Here is a 20,165-nt window from a genome sequence, read left to right on the forward strand (position 1 = left end):
CTAATTTATCTATCTATCTATTTATCTAGTGTGCTTTATGATAACCCTTCTATGAACTGCTATTCTTGGTTTTCAGGACAAAGCTTGAGTGTGATACCAGGGTTATTATGCACCTTGAGCTCATTAAACCATAAACTAACTTTAATTTCCCTTCGGGGATGAATAAAGTACTCTATCTATCTATCTATCTTTTACCACTTGTGCAGTTGGAGGGCAAAGGAACAAATGCACTTGTCACAAAATATACAGCTTACCCTAACTGTAAATACAATATATTTTTTTAATTTAGGTGTGTTATAGTGTTTTTTGTAGAATGAAAAGAAAGTTTATTCACATTAGTAAAGTATTAAGTGCCATAAAAGCATTTATATTGCAATTTCAGTCTCCGTCTCTACAACCATTACATTGTGCTGTTAACACTGAAACATCAAAATAGTTTCACCAAATTGTGATAAAAAAAGAAATCGACCTAATGGGATGCATCCAGAAACATTGAGAATTTCAGTTTTTCCTCAGATCACCTTCAATTATTACAGCTATTACAGCGATGGATCAAATTACCCTGTATTTTTCTTTGTTAAAAAAATTTAAACGCAGGCAGATGAAGTTTTTTTTGTCATTTAAAACATCAATTAAAAAACATTACACATGGCCCAGTGAAGAAGTGCTTTATTTCATAAATGTGTCCCACACAGCTCTCTTATTTTTCACTTTATTTGATAGTCTGAGATTCTTAAAAAACAGTGATTAAAAGATAGTGCTTTAGCTTTCATTACATGATGATGTTGAGTCAATGATTAAAAATCATATTTACAATGGCCACTGCAAAAATGTAAAAGCAGGTTATTACAATCTCAACCTCGAGACCACATTTCTGACAATAAACACTCATGTGCTCCTGATGTCAAATTTATATTAACAAAAAATGCTTTTGATGGACTATTGTTTTTGTTGTCTTTGAGATTGCATCAGGAAGAGATTTCCTATTTGCCCGTTTCAGGTCGGACAAATCCATAGACTCACTCAAGCTGCACCAGATTAAACATACTCATAAACATTAGTCTCCTAAATATGCCTGATAATTTTGGGAGTTATCTAGGTGGAGACAAACAAACACATCGACTTTGTTTACATGGACAGCAACAATCTGACCACTGAATGTCCTGTTCACTTATTCTGAACAGGACATTATTCTTATTATGATGATTCCATGAGTAACTTAAAGAATATTGGCTTCATATCCCGTTTACATGTTGGACAGCCCAGTCTGATTATGACGTCTAGAATTCTGTAACTGAATGTGGATGTTGCAAATGTTGCAAAAACTCTGATGGGATGTTATATAGTCATTGAGACGTATAAATGTCTACATAAGGCCACTTGGAACACTCTACGTCTTAATTTGATTATTGCTAAGTATTCCAATCTCAATCGCATGTAGACATTTATACATCTCAATTTAATTATAACATTCTTCTGGAGTTTTCACAGCATTTTGTGTCATTGACATGTAGGTCGTATTTTTGTCACCTCAATAATGCTTTACTTAAAGGGATAGTGAATGAAAATTCACTCATTAACTATTATTCACCACTATGCCGATGGAGGGGTGGGCGAAGTGCACATCTGGAATCTCAGGGGTAAACTTTCTAGAGCAGAATCCAACACAATTGAAGTCAATGGCGAGTCCATCTACAGACGTAATAGAACAACAGAAAAACCCTAACATGCTTCCATAGTGCTCGTGTGTTGTCACTCAAGTGTCCGCAAGCCCACGGAGGCATGTTGTGTCTTTTTCTGTTGTTTTATTACGTCTGAAGATAAGTCACTAATTTCATCAATTGTATTGGATTCGGTTGCAACGCTGTTTACCCCTGAAACTCCAAAAGTGTTTTGTGGACTCAAACACTTCACCCAACCCCCTCACCGGCATAAGGGCGCGTTGATAATGAGTGAATTTTCATTTCTGGGTGAACTATTCCTCTAAAATAAGCTTAATAGTCAGACTATTACACGTGACATCTATTGCACATCTGTCCCTCCTGGGAGAGGGATCCCTCACCTGTGGCCTTATTTTTACCCTGTTAAAAGGTTTTTTTTTCTGTAGTTTTTCCTTACTTTTGTTGAGGGTTAAGGGCAGAGGATGTCACACCTTGTTAAACCCCCATGAGACAAATTGTGATGTGTGAATATGGGCCATACTCAAAAATTTGATTGATTGACTATTGGTGTCTATGTAAACGTAGTCGATTTAAGGCTGGACCAAGTGGATTTCACTGATCCGCGGAAAACACTTTCACTTTCAGCTGTAAAAGTCAAGAGTACAGATTTTTCATTCAAATCTTCATCACCTCCTCCAGACTGAGCAGACCTGTGGTTATCAAACAAAGGATAACAATAAGTCAATCAGATAGTTTCTGAAAAGATTTCATGTTTACTGAATTGAAAAAATACATTGACTATAAGTAAGGTACATACCTGGAACATGGTGGACCACGGAGCTTACAGGCTAAGTTCTGTAGAAAGGAACACACAAGCACAGGATGGTTCCAAAGATGTAACAACACAACAACATTATCAGCTGCATTTCCACCACAGGAACTTTCCCCGGGTTATTAACTTAAGTTATTTGGAGTGTTATCAGCAGTTGCTCTCATATAAGTATTATAACCATTATACTTTGTGAACCTTGAACCTTGATTTTCCAATTCTTTACTTAAAGGGATAGTTCACAGAATATTTGTGTCGGGGCTTCCGCAGAATTGGATATCACAACACGAGCAGTATGGGGGTATGTTGTGTTTTTAACCCTATGTCTGAAGAAGAGGTCACATTTGGCTTCAATTGTGTTTACCCCTGAGACACCAGAACTGTTCTGTGGACTCCAACACTTCCCCGACCCCTCCATCGGCAGACTGAATTTTCATTTTTTGGTAAACCATTCCCTTAATGATGGCCAAGATGTCAATATTAAAAAAGACATGAGACGGACATAGACAGACTCATACCAAAATGGTGATCTTTGGACTTCCCCAAGTGTTTCACTCTGCAACTGAACTTGTCTTCTTGGGTGAGGGTGACGGCCACAGATTTGGTCAGGTGGTAGTTCCAGTTGTCCTCGAAACCCAGCTCGGTCTGATTGGCTTTCGGAATTGTCTCTCCATTCTTCAGCAGATCGATGGTGATCAGTGGCGGGTAAAAGCAAGTCACGTGACAGATTAAGATGTTGGCTTTCCCGATCTCTTCTTGCACACGGGTGTACACCTGGACCTTGGGTGGAGCTAACAAAAAAGGAAAAGATGTCACACATTCCATGAAAACAGATAGAAGTACTGGTAAAAAACGTATCTTAATTTTACTCATAAGCCGTTTACAGACATGACCTGCGGGTAAAATCCAGAGAATTGGCTACAGGGTTGCACCAAAATGTTCAGAAATTCCTCTAATATTTTTCAGAGATATTCTGTTCACTATCTAGTGACTGATGCCTTCGGCCATTGGCTGTCAACAAAACCAAGATGGCAAATTTGAAACATGACACTTGGCAGCTCACAAACCAATGGGTGACATCACGGTAGGTTGGCTTAGATCATTTGTTTTTCGTCAGTGAATCATAAGAAGAGAATGAAAAGCCAACTGAGACTTTGAAAATAGAGATTCGACGGAGCCATGACTCGATACAGTTTAAAAAGTTGTTTTTTTTGTCGCCACAATATCAACACTGATCATAACATAATGATCGATGTTGTTATTCAGGAGTTCAACCTGTCTTCAGAGCAGCGCATTCTTCCGCCGCTCGCTCGCTCTGTTCTTCTCTCTCTCTCTCTCACACACACACACACACACACACACACACACACACACACACACACACACACACACACACACACACACACACACACACACACACACACACACACACACACACACACACACACACACACACACACACACACACACAAACACACACACACACACACACACACACACACACACACACACACACACACACACACACACACACAAACAACATAATCTGTCTTTTATAGTGTTAAATATAAAGGGGCCATCCGAGGGTAAAGAAAATCACAATTTGTAAAATTTGGATGATCACACTTCATATAATTATTTTATAGACAATAGATCCCTTTTACCTACATTTAACACACTGAAACTGTAACATTAACAAGTTTGCTCATCTGAGAAACAATATTTATCAAAGTTTATAATCTTATATTGAACTTTACTTCTTCCTATCTGACACGGTGGTAGGCAGTAAACGTGTATGAGGCCTTGCTGGTGTTTCACTCGACGACACCTGAACGTATTATAACATAAACACGGATTAAAGTAGAGGTACATACCATCCTTGGCCAGTGAACAGCAGATCAGAGCTGGTAGAAGAATAAAGACAAACCCCTGCATGATGTCGGAGAAGATGTTTGGTCTTTATTCTAATATTACAGATGATAAAACGGCTCCCGAGCAACACCAAACCGAAAGTCAAATGTTTCTTTATGATTAGAGGCGGAGCTACGAGGCAAACCAGGAAACCAAGACACCCCTCCCCAACACGCACCACAGAGGGCGCGTGTACACCAATAGAAAAACAAGAACTGTTACTAGGTAGAAGTCCGCCCGACATGTTGCTCGCTGTTGCGCAGTTACATTAACTTATCTGTTTTTGTTTATTTTTTATATTTATAGAGGTTATTTCGTAAGTTTAACAGCATCTCTGTGATTGGCATGGGAACACGTCGTGTATGGATTCCTTTTTAGAACTCGTGGCTTCTCAATTAACTTTTTGGAGAGTATTTTTGCAGTAGATCAGATTCTGAATAACGTCAATATATTTTACAAGGAACTATGTCATATCCTCTTATCACTGAAATTAATAGAAAAGAAGAATGTTGTGAATTTCTGTTTTTCTCACTCCTCTTTTTAATTTACCCCCCCCCAAAAAAAATACCCCCCTCTATGCCTTTGTGTAAGTGAAATAATGTGTGTCTGATGTCTGTCACTGCTAAATGCCACATTTGGTTTGAAATGTATCTTTGTACACTTCAAATCAAGTTGTTTATAAGGAAAAAAGTTGTCTTTATGTTGTTTTTACTCAAATTCAGATGTATTAACAAACAATAAGGGACGTCTACATTATAATGACACAAAGCACATTATGTAAAAGTGACTGGAAACAATAGGACAATATATAATATATAATTCAAAACACAAACACACGCAGATAAATTTGAACACACAAGAGGGGTTCTCTCTAGGAAACAATTGTGTAGGAAATTCTATGCTAAAATAATAGAATTATTTTTCCCAAACTCTTAATATGCAATTTTATGTTTTCATGTTTTAGAAATGGTTTATTTTGATCAGAACTGGAAAGCATTCCAAGGAGTAAAGTAGGTAAACCATATGAAAAAAAATAAGATGTTCAGTTGTTTCAATGTTGGAACTACAAAAGTCCAAATATTCACATGAAAAATACATTTTAATTAGTAAGCAGGAGGATATTGACAATACTGGAGAAATGGTATTTGGTTGTTATCTTAACCATAGATATATAATCTTAACCATTAAACTGTACTCTTGACACACGTTTCATTGTGAAGAGTGAAGGGAAGCAAATGGAAGTGAATGTCATCCTTAAAAATGTGTGATTGCATTTTTTGAATCAGAAAATGTGTAACCATTAAAGTTGTCTCCATGTTTACTTGAGCTCCCTGAGTTGTCATGGCCTGACAGTCCATTGTTTTCGTGGGTGTGTTGTTAGGTGTCATATTAGTCCTGTGACACACAAACACAGATACTGCACAAAACATTGTCCTTAGGAAAGAAAAGATACACCAGAAAGATGTGATTATAAACCAAAATCCTTTTATTAGTCAAATTATTCATATTCAACGTTGCTGTTGTCATCACCTGGTATCCTGGTTTAATTTAGTATTTTTATTGATAAAGTTAAACTCAAAGAGCAATTTCAAATGCACTAGATTAGCCTCCATCAATTATTCATATAAATTATAGACACATGAGACAACTATGGAATCAGTATTAGAATGCCCAATGAAGATATGTAATGTTCATCAAACCGTCTCAGGTGGAACCCTTTATTCAAACAGCCACACAATACAATAAGTGACTGCTATGGTCATAAACAAATTGAAGATAATGACACATATTTGTCTAATAAAATGTATGAATTGTAGAGGTTTGGATCTAAAAACTGAGGACGTAGATATATTTTTAAGGGACATTTATTTAGAATAAACCAAACCCTTAACTAATAAAGGAAAACACCCACATACCATCAAGCGCAGAAAGAACAACCCGTGAATCTATCATTTATCTGAGCAGTTTACATTTGAATCCCCAATTTAGGAAAGAAAAACAGTTAAGGTCCCAAACAAAAATATATGTAAGCCAATAAAATCAATAAACAAGCACATTTCCTTACTTCATCAAAATATATACACGCAAATCGTCACTATCAAAGGCTGGAAAGTAAGTTGGTAAACTACACAGGTTTAAATTATCAGCAGCCCTGTTCATTCGTCTATCATTTAACAATAATAGTTTCCTCAATATGATATTGTTGTTTGGTTCTGTGATCAAATAGAAAAAGCAAGAAAAGCCGTCAGCGTCCGGGACCCTTTTGATTGAAGATGTGAAGATTAAACGTCACTGCAGCTGGAGCCAAATCCCCTGGACAGGCTCCTCCAAGGGGAGAAACATCACGGCACGGCGCCGGGCAGGATAACACCCTGCTGCGACGTTCAGCTGTGACGTCCCTGCCGGTGGAGAAGCCTCGCCAAAGAAGTCCACTCACCAAGCTGGGTGTATTCTGCCATTTTACATGTTTGGCTCTGTAAAACAACAAAAAAGAAACATATATAGAGGATTATATTCATCTCATGAGCCAACACTTTGATTTCACATGTCATACTTCACATTGGATTATATTTTAATATTTAGATTATTGATGCCAATGACTGGACACATCTATAACTATATATCACTGAGGATTCTGCCGTTTTATTTACATATTATATTTTTTTCTTTCTCAAATTTGACCTTCTTGAAGACATATTTTTTCCTTTCTTTTTTTCTATTTTACCTGCATGACGAAATATTTTCTTCCTGTCTTTTCTTCTTTCTTACATTTTACTTGCATGAAGACATAATTTCTTTCTCCCTTGCATGAAGACATACTTTCTTTCTTTCTTCCCTTAAACACATTCCAGCCTATAGGTAAACATGTGCTCTCCTACATTTATTGAAATCATTTACATCTTCCAAGTGCTGTATGCATATTTTGGCAGAATCACATGCTGTATTGGTAACTAGACTGTTCCACAAAACATGTCGGCAGCCCAACTCACCCCAGCCAAAATGTTTAACGTTGCTGGTGTGGGTGATCCTGCAGCTGTACTTGTGTCCATCTTTTGGAGTGAAGGGCACGCTCTTCATCAGATGAAACTGCCAGTTGGTTTTGAAGGAGAGGTCGGTCTGCATGGAGTCAGGGATCAACTGTCCGTCCTTCAGCAGCTCGATGGTGATGTCGGGAGGGTGGAAGTTCCTCACGTTGCAGATCAGGGTGTTGCCTTCTCCGAACTTTCCCTTTTCAGTGCTGTACACGTCCACCTTGGGTGAACCTGAAGGCAATGAGGAGAAGGAAATTAGATCAACTCCCGGCCTTCACAGTCTCCTCGTCTCCACCTATAGGTGATTTTGGACTGACATGTTAGGCGGCGCTCTCGGCCGAATAAGGAAGTGTTTTGATAGAATCAAGTCCCATCTGCCAGGTTTATTGACCGACCGGTTATACAAGTATAATTGTGTGGGCAAACATTTTATAGGGAGGGAGGGAATTAAAACAGAATGATGATAATGATAAAAGGAATAAGAACACATAAATAAATACCGAGCTATCATATATGGCTGATCAAAACACAGATAGATGAATTGCGCAGAAGGGATTCTACTATTTAGTCTTATCTTGTGGCAAAGGGAAGGGAAAAAGTGATTTCTCTGTTTACCCACAAGCAAGGCCCTCTCGATTTGACATGGTGCCACAAGGATCTAAACTTAAGAAATACGCCCTGAAAACTCCGCAGTGCCTTCATGTGCCAGTGGAGGGTGCTGCTCTCCTTCTGAGAATTTACTGGAAATCGAAACTAAATGCAGACTGTAAGGGGAATTCCACGCACTTCAAAACCATGATGTTTTATATTTTTTTCTAGCATATTTTACAAGGTAAATCTAATTTAACATTCTCCTTTGGGCGACTGAGCATCTTGTTACATATGCCCACATTATTATCGTCTGCCTTTGTGTTCCCTTCATTTACCATCAAACATGCACATCATGGTTAATCTGCGATAATAGATATAGTAATCTGTGATGTAGGTCACCGCCGAAAAGGCTGTTTGACTGCAGATGTGGTTTCTGGAATTATTCGCTGAATTGACAAAGTTGAAGTTTCGGGCTGCTACAAATTAAAACTGGTACTTACTGTATGTGGAGTCCACGGAGCAGTAGACGGCAGCCAGAGCTGCCAGGCACAGAGCAAACTTCATGCTTGATCAAGTCTTTGTTTATCAGGAGCTCAGAGAGATTGCGCGCATCCAGACTGGTAGAAAAGATGGACTAAAGTGAAAGTGTCCGGAGCAGGGTAATGAAATGTAGACTCATTGAGACCGCCCACAACAGGGCACCAACCAATCATTAATCCCCATTACATTGTTACTAGGTAAAATAGGATCAGACAGGTTTGGTTCTTTGTGGACAGGGCTGTTTTGGGAACTTGCTCCACCTCCTTCATGAGACTGCAGAAAAAAGAAAAGGGGAATTACTTTGAGTTGCACAAGATGACCTCCAGACCTCACATCAGGAAGAGCTTGGAGTTTAATGATATACTTTGGAGATTTTATTGGGTACAATGTTTTAAGTGTAGTGTGTAGGGGTATAATATCTTACTACATAATTTTTCATTTGTATCTGTATTTCTTTTAGAATATTAGAGTCACTGTTCATGTGCTCAGTGAATGATTCGTTGAAGAGGAAAACAATAACACTGCAGTGGCCCTTACAGTCGCCTTGTCTCAACTCAAATGAGCTCCCATGGGTGATTTTTGGATTGATGAGTTTGATGGCTCTCTCTACCACCACCGTCACACCCAACGAGGGACTTTATTTTGTAAGTTTCCAGCTTCATCCTCCCAGTTGTGGGTTAGGGTTAGGGGTTCCACTCTGGAGGATGTCTGTCAGCACTCAGCAGGCACTGAAGCTGCTCCGGAGACCATAGCTGCCTTTTTTTCCTCAAGCATATGAGAAAATAAAAACTAAATCTGAAATAGAAGTGAAACTGAGCACAAGCAGGGAGGAGCCCTCTTGAGTTATTAATTTACATCTGTGATCAGCCATTACGCTCCACGACGATGGAATGACCTACCAGAGTATCTGAGAGGAGCTGGAAATGTAGATATTTTGAAATGTAAACTAAACAATCATCTTATCAGCCTGGCTTTCGCGTGGTGTTTTATAATTTGTATAATATTTATGGATTTTTTTTTAAGAATTTAGACTGGTGTGAAATATTATGATAATATTTGTTATTCCTTTTTAAACCCATTTTATAATACATTTCTTCTTATTATTTCTTTCTTTCTTATTTTATTAACATTTTATTTTACTATCATTTACTATATGTTTTACAGTGCATTGGTCTATGAACTTATTAAACATTTTGTCAATCGCTTGTGAAGCATTCTGAACTACTATTTATTAATTTGAAAGGTGCTACATAAATAGAGTTTGTATTGATTTGATTGTCCAGTGACCAGAAAACGGAGCAACGGTAGAGACAGCATTTTCTTTCTAGCAAAAACTCTATTGCCAGTGGGGGGTGCTGTGCACAATAGAGATGGTGGAGCTGGAAATCGAAAGTAAATCCGAACTGCTGAGGGGAATTCAATCGATTCAAAAAGACAAAAGGCCTGTTTTATCTTTCTCTTTCGCATGTGACTCATGCATCAACTCTTACATAAGCCCAACAGACTGTACCCTCATTCCCTGCCTTGTGCTCTGTATACATACACCCTGATGATGTAGTTTATCTACAGTTTATCTTAAGATGAGATTCTTCTTCCCTTTCTTCGATCCTTTGGTTGAAGAAAAGACAACTTTTCAAAAAATCATTCAAACTTTCTTAAACAAGTTCAAGTGTTATGATAAGCACTTTTTCTCTCCTCAGGAATATTTTATTGGATAGAGCATGGTGATAATTTAATTGGGCCACTATGGGTGTGCCTTACACCTTTTATGTGCCACTGAGTCATCTATTTGCCAATCCTGGTGAACCAGTTTTTTATTATCCTAAAAAAAAATACCTAAACACATTCACATTGTATTATGTAACCCACTCACATAATGTGAATGTATTATATTCTTTCTTTCTTTATCTCCTTCTTTTTTCTTTATTTCTTAAATAATTATTTTTTAAATTTTGTCTCTATACTTATATACGACTGTGAGGTGTTTCAGCGAGTTAATCACAGCAGAAACTTTTTTGCATTACTTGAAGTGCTGAGTTCCTTGAATTGCCTCCAGTTTTGGTTCATCTTAAAATACTAATCTTTTGATTATCATGAGTATTTAGCTGATAACGATATTAGCTTATCTTGGCTGCTGTGGAGCAACCTTTCATATGTACAGTTGTAAATTCACCAACAAAAGTATTATATCATATTACATTGTATTAAATTGTATTAAATTGTATTATATTATATTGTATTTAGGGCTGACGATTAAAATGTTTTATCAGATACCTGTGATTAATCTGATTAATCCCCATTTCTAAATGCCTGAAAAATCCCCATTTTCTCTGTATATCGTTGTGGGAACGAAACGATAAATAAGAGAGGGGGGATAAATACATTTAACATTTTTGTTGTTTTATTGATGACAAGTCCAAATGATAGAGTTATTAAGATTGAAAAATAAAATAAAATCAAACTAAAACATATCACACCATAATTAAATGTGGCTGTCTATTTTCTATGCCTCTGAGCAAACATAGGATGATGTTATTTAGACATTCTTTTTATCAAAGTCACAACCTTTATCCTAAACTATTGGGACATTTTTGCCTTTGCTCTTCTTTTTTTTCTGCAGCTCGGTTACAAACCAACCGCAGCTTCTGCTCTGATCATGACGCAGCTGATCACTGATCAGCTGAGACCAGAGAAACTCGGTGAAACTTCACTGTTCTTACAGAGTCACTGACCGGCTACATCACGTGAACGAGCTCTGATCTCACTGCGTGTGTCGCTGTGAGGGAGTGAGAGGGGGCGGGTGTGGGTACACGGAGCGGGTCATTCTGCGCATGCGTGAATGCGTTAGTAAAAGAAACAAATAAATGCATTCATTCCACAAATGTATCACTCATTAACGCATTAATTTTGACAGCTAATTATATTAAATTATATCAATCTGACCAATCATCGCTCTTCTGGCCCAAACCTAACCCAATCAGAGGCAAGGGAGGGGCGGGTCGTCATCTTTAGCGTCACATCGCTTCCGGGTTCTGCTGAGTTCAGTGTTTTCCAGCTGAGCGACAGAAACGAAGGAACGACAAGATGAGTACCGAAAAGTACCCCCGGTCTTCTATTGAAGACGACTTCAACTATGGCACCAACGTCGCTACAGCGAGTGTCCAGATACGAATGGGTGAGTAGAGAAGCGTCCACGACATCTTTCCATCGTCAGCCGAGGCTATGCTAGCCAAGGCTAACGTTTACAGCTTACAATGCAATTCAATTCCAAACCTCCTTACTTGTCCCCGGAGTTCAACTCAAAGGTGCGTGGAGCATTATCGAGTCACAAGTGGAAACAAGAGAGAAACAATGATGACACCCGTGCAATGTGCAATGTACGCAGACAGTCAAATAACAGTGCAGTGTACTCAAATTAAAGAGTTCCAATATGTGGATGTAAGAGGATGGTGAACAGGATAACGGCTGTGGAAAACGATTTTGAGAACGTATATAAATAGTTAATGGTAAATACTGAATATGACCACCACTGTATTGTTGTTAAGGCGTCAACAGCCACACATGCTAGCAGAAGCTGGACCATGTTAGCTGGATAGACCATCAGTGGTTGGGAGATAACACTGAGAGTTGCACAATGATATTTTTAACGTTGTCAGTGTTTATATGTTGTTTCCTGTTTGGGGTTTGTTTTTGTTACGTAACGAGCATTCTATGTAAAAGCTGTACCTTACGTTGTTAGCTTTAAATCCCCACTGGACAAGTTCATTTTGAGTAGAACAAGCTGGTTATACTGGTGCAGACTCAACGAGACCATTTACTTAGACATGTTTTCACGTACACACACTCAAACAAGCCTTTGAATTAGTAAGGGGGACCAGCAAATATGTCCTCACAAAGTCAAAATGTCCTCACAATGATGGTATCGAACCAAAATTGGCCCTCATAACTATAGACAGACGTACACACACACACACACACACACACACACACACACACACACACACACACACACACACACACACACACACACACACACACACACACTCACACAAACACGCCCCTTGACCTAACCTTAACCTAAACCGAATTCAAACCCTAACCCTAAAACCAAGTCTTAGCCCTCAAACAATTGTTCGGCGAACAATACACATTGTACACAATAACAACATGAGTAATACCTGGAACACACACACACACCACAATCTATTTGTAACTGCTGCTGCTGTTGGGTAACTGAAAGGTATTCTCTGTATACCTCTGGTTCAGAAATACATGTAAGTTGTTGTAACACTGGTTCTCCACTGCTGTCTTCATCGATCAGACTTCCTGAGGAAGGTGTACAGCCTCCTGAGCATGCAGATCATTCTGACCACGGCCACCTCCGCTCTCTTCATGTTCTCCCAAACCATCAAAGACTTTGTCCACGCCAGGTGAGAGCAACAGTTTCTTGCATGACCTTTTTAACTGTAAGGTCCTTTCACTCTGTATCCATAACAGCACCTTTAATTAAATGAAGTTCACTAGTTAAGTTGGAGCTGGGCCATGCCTTAACCACACCTCTAATCACATGTCAATCTGACACATACCTGGTCAACTCACCACACTCTATTTATCTTTCCCTTCCCTAACCATATCCATGCATCCTCCTTTCCTGATCCCTACCCACATCCCGTCATCCTCTTTCCCACACTTAATATTGCTGATTGGGATTGTGAGATGTTCCTACTGCTTCATAGTAGCAGGATTTGTATATCTTGCTTGGTTATACCTTTTTAAGATGATGTTGTGCTGCTACTGTTGTCTGACTGTGGTGTGGTTCCCTCCTCAGTCCTGCCGTGGTTCTGGTTTCGGCTCTGGGCTCTCTGGTTGTCCTGGTCGCCCTGGCCGTGTACAGGCACAAACATCCAGTCAACCTCTACCTGCTGTTTGTGTTTGTAAGCCTTTTCTTTTTGGTTTCCAGGATGTTGAATACTGAATTGTTTTATCTCACTAGCTTCGTATTAGAGAAAGGCCCACTAGTTCAGACCTGGTATTAACATCCGTCCTGAGACATTCAATCATAGCTCTTTGTCTATTCTTACCTGATATTAAAATGCATCCTGAATATCAGGAGGGGCTGAGTAAATCTACAGAAGAGGATTTTACCCATTTGAATAAATATTAATCATTATGTGGTGGGGAGTGTTGCCAGAAGCTCCTAGTGTGTTTGAGAGATAAGGATACATTCAGGACATATTTGTTTGCGTTTACACTTGTGATTGGACCATTAAGGACAAATGTTGATACCAGATTTGAGGAGGGTCTGCGTTACATTCAGGTTTAGGATATTTACCCCCTTCCACTTATGTCCATATTTAACATGTTTGAGATAATGGATTAGGTGCGCATTGACACTTTACTAAATATTCTTAGTTAACTTACAAACTACAAGTGCCATTAATTGTGTGTTCTTCACAGACCCTGCTGGAGGCGGTTTCTGTGGCCACAGCCGGTAAGTACCTCTTTTCAGGGATTTAGTTAGTTTCCATCCTCTGAGCCTGTTGGCAGACTGTACTGACTGCAGTTTCCTCTCCACAGTGACCTTCTATGAGTACTCCACTGTGCTGCAAGCTTTATGCCTGACCTGCGCTGTGTTTGCTGGACTGACCGTCTACACCTTCCAGTCCAAGAGAGACTTCAGCAAATTGGGAGCTGGGTACGTGCGTCATGGCTCCTTCCAAGTGGTTGCCCAATGTCTTTTTGAACTCAATGCTGCTCTTTTGGGGGTACACCCTCAGACTTACTGTATGCTTCCTGTCTGTTCTGTTCAGCCTGTTCGCCTGCCTGTGGATCCTCATCATCGCAGGCTTCATGAGGGTGAGTGGAATTTCCTGACATGATTATGTCTGTTTCATATGACAGTAATAAAAGGGGAGAAAAGGACTGAAAGAGTGAAAGACAGGGAGAGGTAAAGTTGTGCATCTTCATCGCTGAGGCAGATGAGCTACACAGGTCAGTACATTGCCAACAATCCGATCCCTCTAAGGCTTCATCCATACAACTAGGATTTTTTTTCACAAGTGCATTTTCAAACTAAACCGATCTTTGCATTCAAGCATTTGGGCTCTGTATCAGTTTTAATCCCTGCCCGTATGATCATGCTTGAAAACACATATCAAGTGACTGCTCACATACACTGGGCATACGGGGGGGTCATGTGATGGGAGCCTGACGAATCAGTGAAGGCTACGTCAGGACCGAAAAGACTCAATCAGCAAATGTTTGCTTTTGTTGATGTCATCATTTTAAAACATCTTCATTTCTGCCTGTCCAGAATAAAACACAGCCCCAGAGTTTCAAACTATCACTAGCATTTTAAAGCCGCATTTCCCGACTGTTTTAGCAGCTCTAAATCTCCAGTGTAGTATGGCCGCCATACTTATCTGTAGCCAGTGTTGGGAAGGATACTTTCAAAACGTATTCCGTTACAGAATACAGAATACATGCACAAAAATGTAATCTGTAACGTATTCCATTACATTAACTAATCTGAGTAACGTATTCTGAATACTTGGAATACTTCCGGTTTGTATTGCATTTTTTAAGTGTATGATTGCGGCGTTGTTATAGTCAGTGGAGCAGCAGCAGTTTAAACTCTCTCTCCGCCGATGCGTCGGGCCAGCTGGATGTCCGGCTCCCATCCACTCCCACCTCTGTGCGGGTCCCACCGGAGGCTGAAGCCCCGCCCTGCGCCAAGGCTGCCTCGCGCCGTGCAGCGATTGTTTCGGCGTCGAGTCTATTTTTTGCGCTTGACGCGAGCGTATCGCTCCAGGAAACACACTGAAAAATGATTTTAAACGATATTGATGACATATTTTATATGATATAAATGATAAAGCATGCATCCCATAGTTTGTATTCCCCTTCTGTTGTCCTGGAGTTTTAAATTTACCAATTTGACCGATCACATTATTAAATGCCCCCCTCCATACAGACACACAAGCAGTCATAAAGATAAAAAGAGAGGGGGGGGGGGCGGAGAATACGTCATTTACCCTCGACACCCGACATTGAACGGAGCAAACAGCGGAGAAGTTCTTGAAGATAGATGACATTAAATTGGGACGCTGTTGCAGTTAATGTTGGAGCAACAAGTGACCATATGCTTTTATACTACTGGGTCAACGGGTGATATTATTAGCGCTGCCCGGCGCTTCAGCGTCCGGTGTGAACCCTGCGTGCCTCGCTGGTCTCCTGCAGAGCCATGACAGCGGAGCTCTGGAAGCGCAGGTCGGTCTTCTCTCACCAGGCGCTGGAAGGGCAGCTTGCGGATCAGCAGCTCCGTAGATTTCTGGTAGCGACGGAACTCTCTCAGAGCCTCGGTCCCGGGCCTGTAACGGTCCCGAGCCGGTCGCGGTGAGGCTCCTTCACGCCGCCGGGGGCCCGGGCGATCTTACGGCAGCCCTGGTCTCCAGCTGCTTCCTGGGGGCTTTGCCTCCGGTGGATTTACGAGACAGTGATTAAACTCGTGAAACAGAGAAGTACCGTCATGTAATCCACTGATTTCAACAATGTAACTGTATTCTGAATACCATCTATTTAATTTGTAGCTGTAACGGAATACAGTTACTCATAATTTGTATTCTAAATACGTAACGCCGTTACATGTATTCCGTTACTCCCCAACACTGTCTGTAGCAGAGGGGATGCACTTTCAAACAAATCCTTTGTAGTACTAGCCTTAGATGCAGTCCTCACCCTGCTCCATGCTGACTCTGTTGTCGCTGCAGTTCTTCTTCAACAGCGACAGCACCGAGCTGTTAATGTCCGCTGCCGGGGCTCTGGTCTTCTGCGGCTTCATAATCTACGACACCTTCCTGCTAATGAAGCAGCTCTCCCCTGAGGAGCACATCCTGGCCTCCATCAACCTCTACCTGGACATCGTCAACCTCTTCCTGCACATCTTGCGTCTCCTCGACTCCATGAAGAAGCACTAAGAGCTGCCGACACCATATTCAGCCTTACTGGAAAGCCACAGATACGGCCGTGCTGTGATTGTCTTGTGTTCATGTGGGTTCTACTGTCCTGACGTAAATAAGAATTGACATTTTAGGGAGGAATCTTCTAAAATTAAATAAAGTAAAATATAACTCAGTGGTTCGTGAACTCTTTCCAGGTGGCTGTGGGACTTGCTTCTTTTTATTTGTGGTTGCTGATTTCTTTTAAATTGAGGATGTCCTTATCAGTGAAGTGATTTGTTTTGAATCCAGAATTTACTCCTCAGGTTATGGGAAAGCTCAATGACTTAAACGTATACATTATTTTAGAACCCACTAGCGCACCCAACTGGCCAGATGGCTGCTTACCTTTCGTTTGCCCTTTTCTTAGGTATCATTACGTACATCTCAAAAGGGATTTTACTAATATATTCTAAAATAAAATGTATTGTTGAATGTTTCCAATGTCATAAATAACTTGTTAATATTCCACCAGTGACCTGCATTCCTCACATATGTTAATGTTGTGCAATATATAAGAAGATGATGACACACTGTTTGATGGTTTTTCATGAAGGTTTGGTGCATACCTGGGTTTTTTGATTCCTGTGATTGTACATATTGTATTTTTATGACGTGAATGTAATCCCGGGTAGCCACATTCTGATTGTTAAGCATTAAAGTGGATTGAAGAGTTGAATCTGTAGGTTTTTAATAAATATTACATGATTCTATCCTCTGATTGTATCAATCTCAAGCAGCAAGAGATGGGTGAGTGTTGGGACAGCATCGCTTCAGATTTAATTTAAAAAGTCGAGATGCTGTTTTTCTTTTTAAAGCTACAAAAGTGCACGACCATTCATAGTACAAACCAAACAGTGATAATAAATGATTTACTTTGAGAATCCAAACCATTATTCTCCAGAGAGATAGAGAAAATATATTTTGTAATAATTTTTACCCTGCATGATGGAAAAGCTGCTCAAGGGTTTATCAACATGATGACTTATGGAGGTGGTTATTCTATATATAAATATATATATATATACACTAATGATTTATGATCATATGGTGAGAATTATGTCATTGTGACATCACTATGAAGTCAGAAAATTACCTCACATAATGTAATGTAGAATAGAATTTTTCCAAATGCTCAACCTCGTTTAGTCTCTGATGTCATTTCTTCAATAGTTTATAATTTAGTTACTGATGTAAACAGTTCCAGGCTTTCTGGGTTTAGAACAGAGCTTCAAAATTACCACACTAAATAAATATTTAACAACTAATACAGCTTCATGTTATTTGAACAACTATAATTTAATTCTGACAGTGATGCATTTATACTCTAATTCCATCACTTCAGAATAACACGAGAAGACTGTGATAATAATTTGAAACAAAAACTAAATCCTCTGATGTCTTTTATTGGAAAAAATATTCACACAATGCTAAATATTTGTAATCATTATTAATAAACATTTTATGGAGATTGAAATTAACTCCCTTTTTCTTCGTCTATTCTCTACTTGAAGAAGAGACTTGGCAGCTCATTCATTCGGAAGTCTTGACTTTTTGTCAAGGGTGGCTGTGGCTCAGGAGGTGGTTGGGTCACCAGATCGTTCAGTCTGTAGTCCAAAGTGTCCTTGGGCAGGACACTGAGCCTCACTGTGCTGATGGATTATCTATGAATCTGTGAGAGAATGAGACTTTGAGGCGTTTATAAGACTATAATAAGCATTGTATGTACACTAAAGTCAATTTTTTATCACAGGTTGGTTTTATCATCAGATTTCTCCCTCACTCATAATCCTAATAAATTTCTCTTGCTTATCCACAGAACATTTTCTGCCTCATTATTTCCAGTGATACTTTCCTCTCTTTTCTCTTAAGTGTATACATTATGTGTGGGGAGTCAGGTGACTGGGACAGGGGGAAATGTTTGGGGCCATCTGGTGGCTAGATAAAATTAATGGAGGAGCAGAGTGATCAAAATGAACCAGTCTGGAGTCTTGACAATTAAAGTGCCTAAAATCAGTAAGAATGTGCACATGTAGTCCTTTAAATTCTCAATGTCAACTAGTTTGAATCACACAACCAGTTTGTAAAAGCCTTACAGCCTTTAGCACTGTGTGGCTGCAGAGCTCTCAACTTAGTGAAGACTGCTGTTTATGCATCAGTGTTACAGACGTGTTCTGCTGACAGCTTTACAAAGAGCCTCAAGATTCTCTTTGGTTTTAAAAAATTTAAATGGATGGAGCATTCAGATGTAGCGGGGCCTAGTGTCGCTGGATGATTAAGAAAGTATCAGGCCTGAGGTAACTGAAGTGGCTTGAAATATTTCCTGGTCGGCTCTACTCTCTGATTGCTTGGACTATGAGATGTATTTGGTTTAGACACTTAAGACATGTTTTTAGCACCAAACAATACTATATATTTAGTGACAATAACGCAGTTAAAATCCTGTTTCTTAGAATGTCTTCCTTAAAATGTTCCTTAACAATATCACACCTCGTGAAGGTGATGTATTTTGAAATGGATGGAATCAATTAATCAACATTGAGCATTAGAATTAAGCTAGAAATGGCTCGTCATTCAGACAATTGTTGTCCTTCCACACCATCATGCACATCTCCAAGTTACAGATTGAGGAATTTTGCAGATTTCTTAGTATTTCATATCACTCACAAACCTAGGTCTTTTATTGAATGCCTGCGGGGGAACAGCTGCACACGTCAAGAACAGTGGTGGGTAGACATTTGCTTTGCTGCCAGAATATCTGACCTCTTTCGGTAAAGCAGAGCTATATTTCTTTGCCGATTTTCTACACGAAGGCTTGCTCAACGCCTCATAAAGGAACATGTTCCACACACCAGATTGGCTTATACGAGGAGAACAGGGTCTTTGGGATATTGCTTGAGAGTTGCTTTTCATGATAACATAAACCATGACAAGCCAAATTGCTCCTTCAGTATTTCTACCTCCTCATCAAATATGATCAAATACTTGTTACACATGTAGTATACACTGGTGGTAAACATTGATTCCTTGATGTAAGTAGTTTTAATACCACAGTGTATCAAAAGCGATTGTGTGGCAGAAAAAATCCTTTCACTGTTAAATGATATTCCATTTATAATTATAATCTATTATATCATAGTTATTTTTACATTATATAGATGTATAAACATGTACATTACATTATTGTAATTCTCATGTAATGTTGCTAAGCAAAAACGGAAGAGAGGTCTTCTTCATCGTGCATTGAATGGGACTCGGTGGATATTTTGCAAATTGCTCAATTTTAATAAGCTTGAATTGGACAAAAAAAATTGGAGTCAAGTCAAATATAAAAATTACAAATTAAAGTTAAAAACAGGTGGATGAGGTTTGTTTAATAACAAGGTAGAATTTAAATCTATACACTAGGAATATACATTTTAAAATTGTATTTCTCTCTTAAATATTTACACAGAAATAACACTTTTGGAATTTCACAGCTTGAAATTGACAAACTCAAAAATGTTTTATTCAGTATGGACTCAATTTCCATTTGCTCATAAAATCCTTATCGATACTCAAGCAAATGTTTTAAATATATATTTTAAATGTTTTATTACAATGA

At 39.2% G+C, this 20,165-nt stretch overlaps 3 protein-coding genes across 3 annotated transcripts; 1 reads left to right on the forward strand and 2 right to left on the reverse strand.

Annotated features, from left to right (window-relative positions):
• Positions 1 to 652: 652 nt before the first annotated feature.
• LOC132998388 (beta-2-microglobulin-like) lies at positions 653 to 4,527 on the reverse strand. The gene is made up of 4 exons (XM_061068004.1): positions 4,365 to 4,527; positions 3,009 to 3,281; positions 2,479 to 2,516; positions 653 to 2,371 (listed from the first exon to the last, which is right to left on the reverse strand). The coding sequence occupies exons 1-3, from the start codon at positions 4,423 to 4,425 to the stop codon at positions 2,503 to 2,505; spliced, it is 348 nt and encodes a 115-aa protein (XP_060923987.1). The 5' UTR covers positions 4,426 to 4,527; the 3' UTR covers positions 653 to 2,371; positions 2,479 to 2,502.
• Positions 4,528 to 5,864: 1,337 nt separating this feature from the next.
• On the reverse strand, positions 5,865 to 8,677 carry LOC132999664 (beta-2-microglobulin-like). Its single transcript, XM_061069407.1, has 3 exons — positions 8,525 to 8,677; positions 7,392 to 7,664; positions 5,865 to 6,875 (listed from the first exon to the last, which is right to left on the reverse strand). Exons 1-3 carry the CDS (start codon positions 8,586 to 8,588, stop codon positions 6,862 to 6,864), a joined length of 351 nt encoding a protein of 116 aa, XP_060925390.1. The 5' UTR covers positions 8,589 to 8,677; the 3' UTR covers positions 5,865 to 6,861.
• A 2,896-nt stretch (positions 8,678 to 11,573) lies between these two features.
• Positions 11,574 to 17,274, forward strand: tmbim4 (transmembrane BAX inhibitor motif containing 4). The gene is made up of 7 exons (XM_061073269.1): positions 11,574 to 11,739; positions 12,886 to 12,994; positions 13,393 to 13,498; positions 14,022 to 14,055; positions 14,142 to 14,259; positions 14,375 to 14,420; positions 16,334 to 17,274. The coding sequence occupies exons 1-7, from the start codon at positions 11,649 to 11,651 to the stop codon at positions 16,538 to 16,540; spliced, it is 711 nt and encodes a 236-aa protein (XP_060929252.1). The 5' UTR covers positions 11,574 to 11,648; the 3' UTR covers positions 16,541 to 17,274.
• The last annotated feature ends 2,891 nt before the right edge of the window (positions 17,275 to 20,165 follow it).

Source organism: Limanda limanda, chromosome 1 (genome assembly GCF_963576545.1).
Source record: "Limanda limanda chromosome 1, fLimLim1.1, whole genome shotgun sequence".
NCBI classification, from domain to species: Eukaryota; Metazoa; Chordata; class Actinopteri; order Pleuronectiformes; family Pleuronectidae; genus Limanda; species Limanda limanda.

Bases quoted from the DNA above. Each gene is read 5' to 3' on its own strand.
- LOC132998388 (XM_061068004.1), bottom strand. From the start codon at position 4,425: ATGCAGGGGTTTGTCTTTATTCTTCTACCAGCTCTGATCTGCTGTTCA. The intron at 3,282-4,364 runs GTATGTACCTCT...CTTTTTTGTTAG, and splicing joins CTGTTCACTGGCCAAGGATG to CTCCACCCAAGGTCCAGGTG.
- LOC132999664 (XM_061069407.1), bottom strand. From the start codon at position 8,588: ATGAAGTTTGCTCTGTGCCTGGCAGCTCTGGCTGCCGTCTACTGCTCC. The intron at 7,665-8,524 runs GTAAGTACCAGT...CATTGCCTTCAG, and splicing joins CTCCGTGGACTCCACATACA to GTTCACCCAAGGTGGACGTG.
- tmbim4 (XM_061073269.1), top strand. From the start codon at position 11,649: ATGAGTACCGAAAAGTACCCCCGGTCTTCTATTGAAGACGACTTCAAC. The intron at 11,740-12,885 runs GTGAGTAGAGAA...TTCATCGATCAG, and splicing joins GAGTGTCCAGATACGAATGG to ACTTCCTGAGGAAGGTGTAC. The intron at 12,995-13,392 runs GTGAGAGCAACA...TTCCCTCCTCAG, and splicing joins AAAGACTTTGTCCACGCCAG to TCCTGCCGTGGTTCTGGTTT.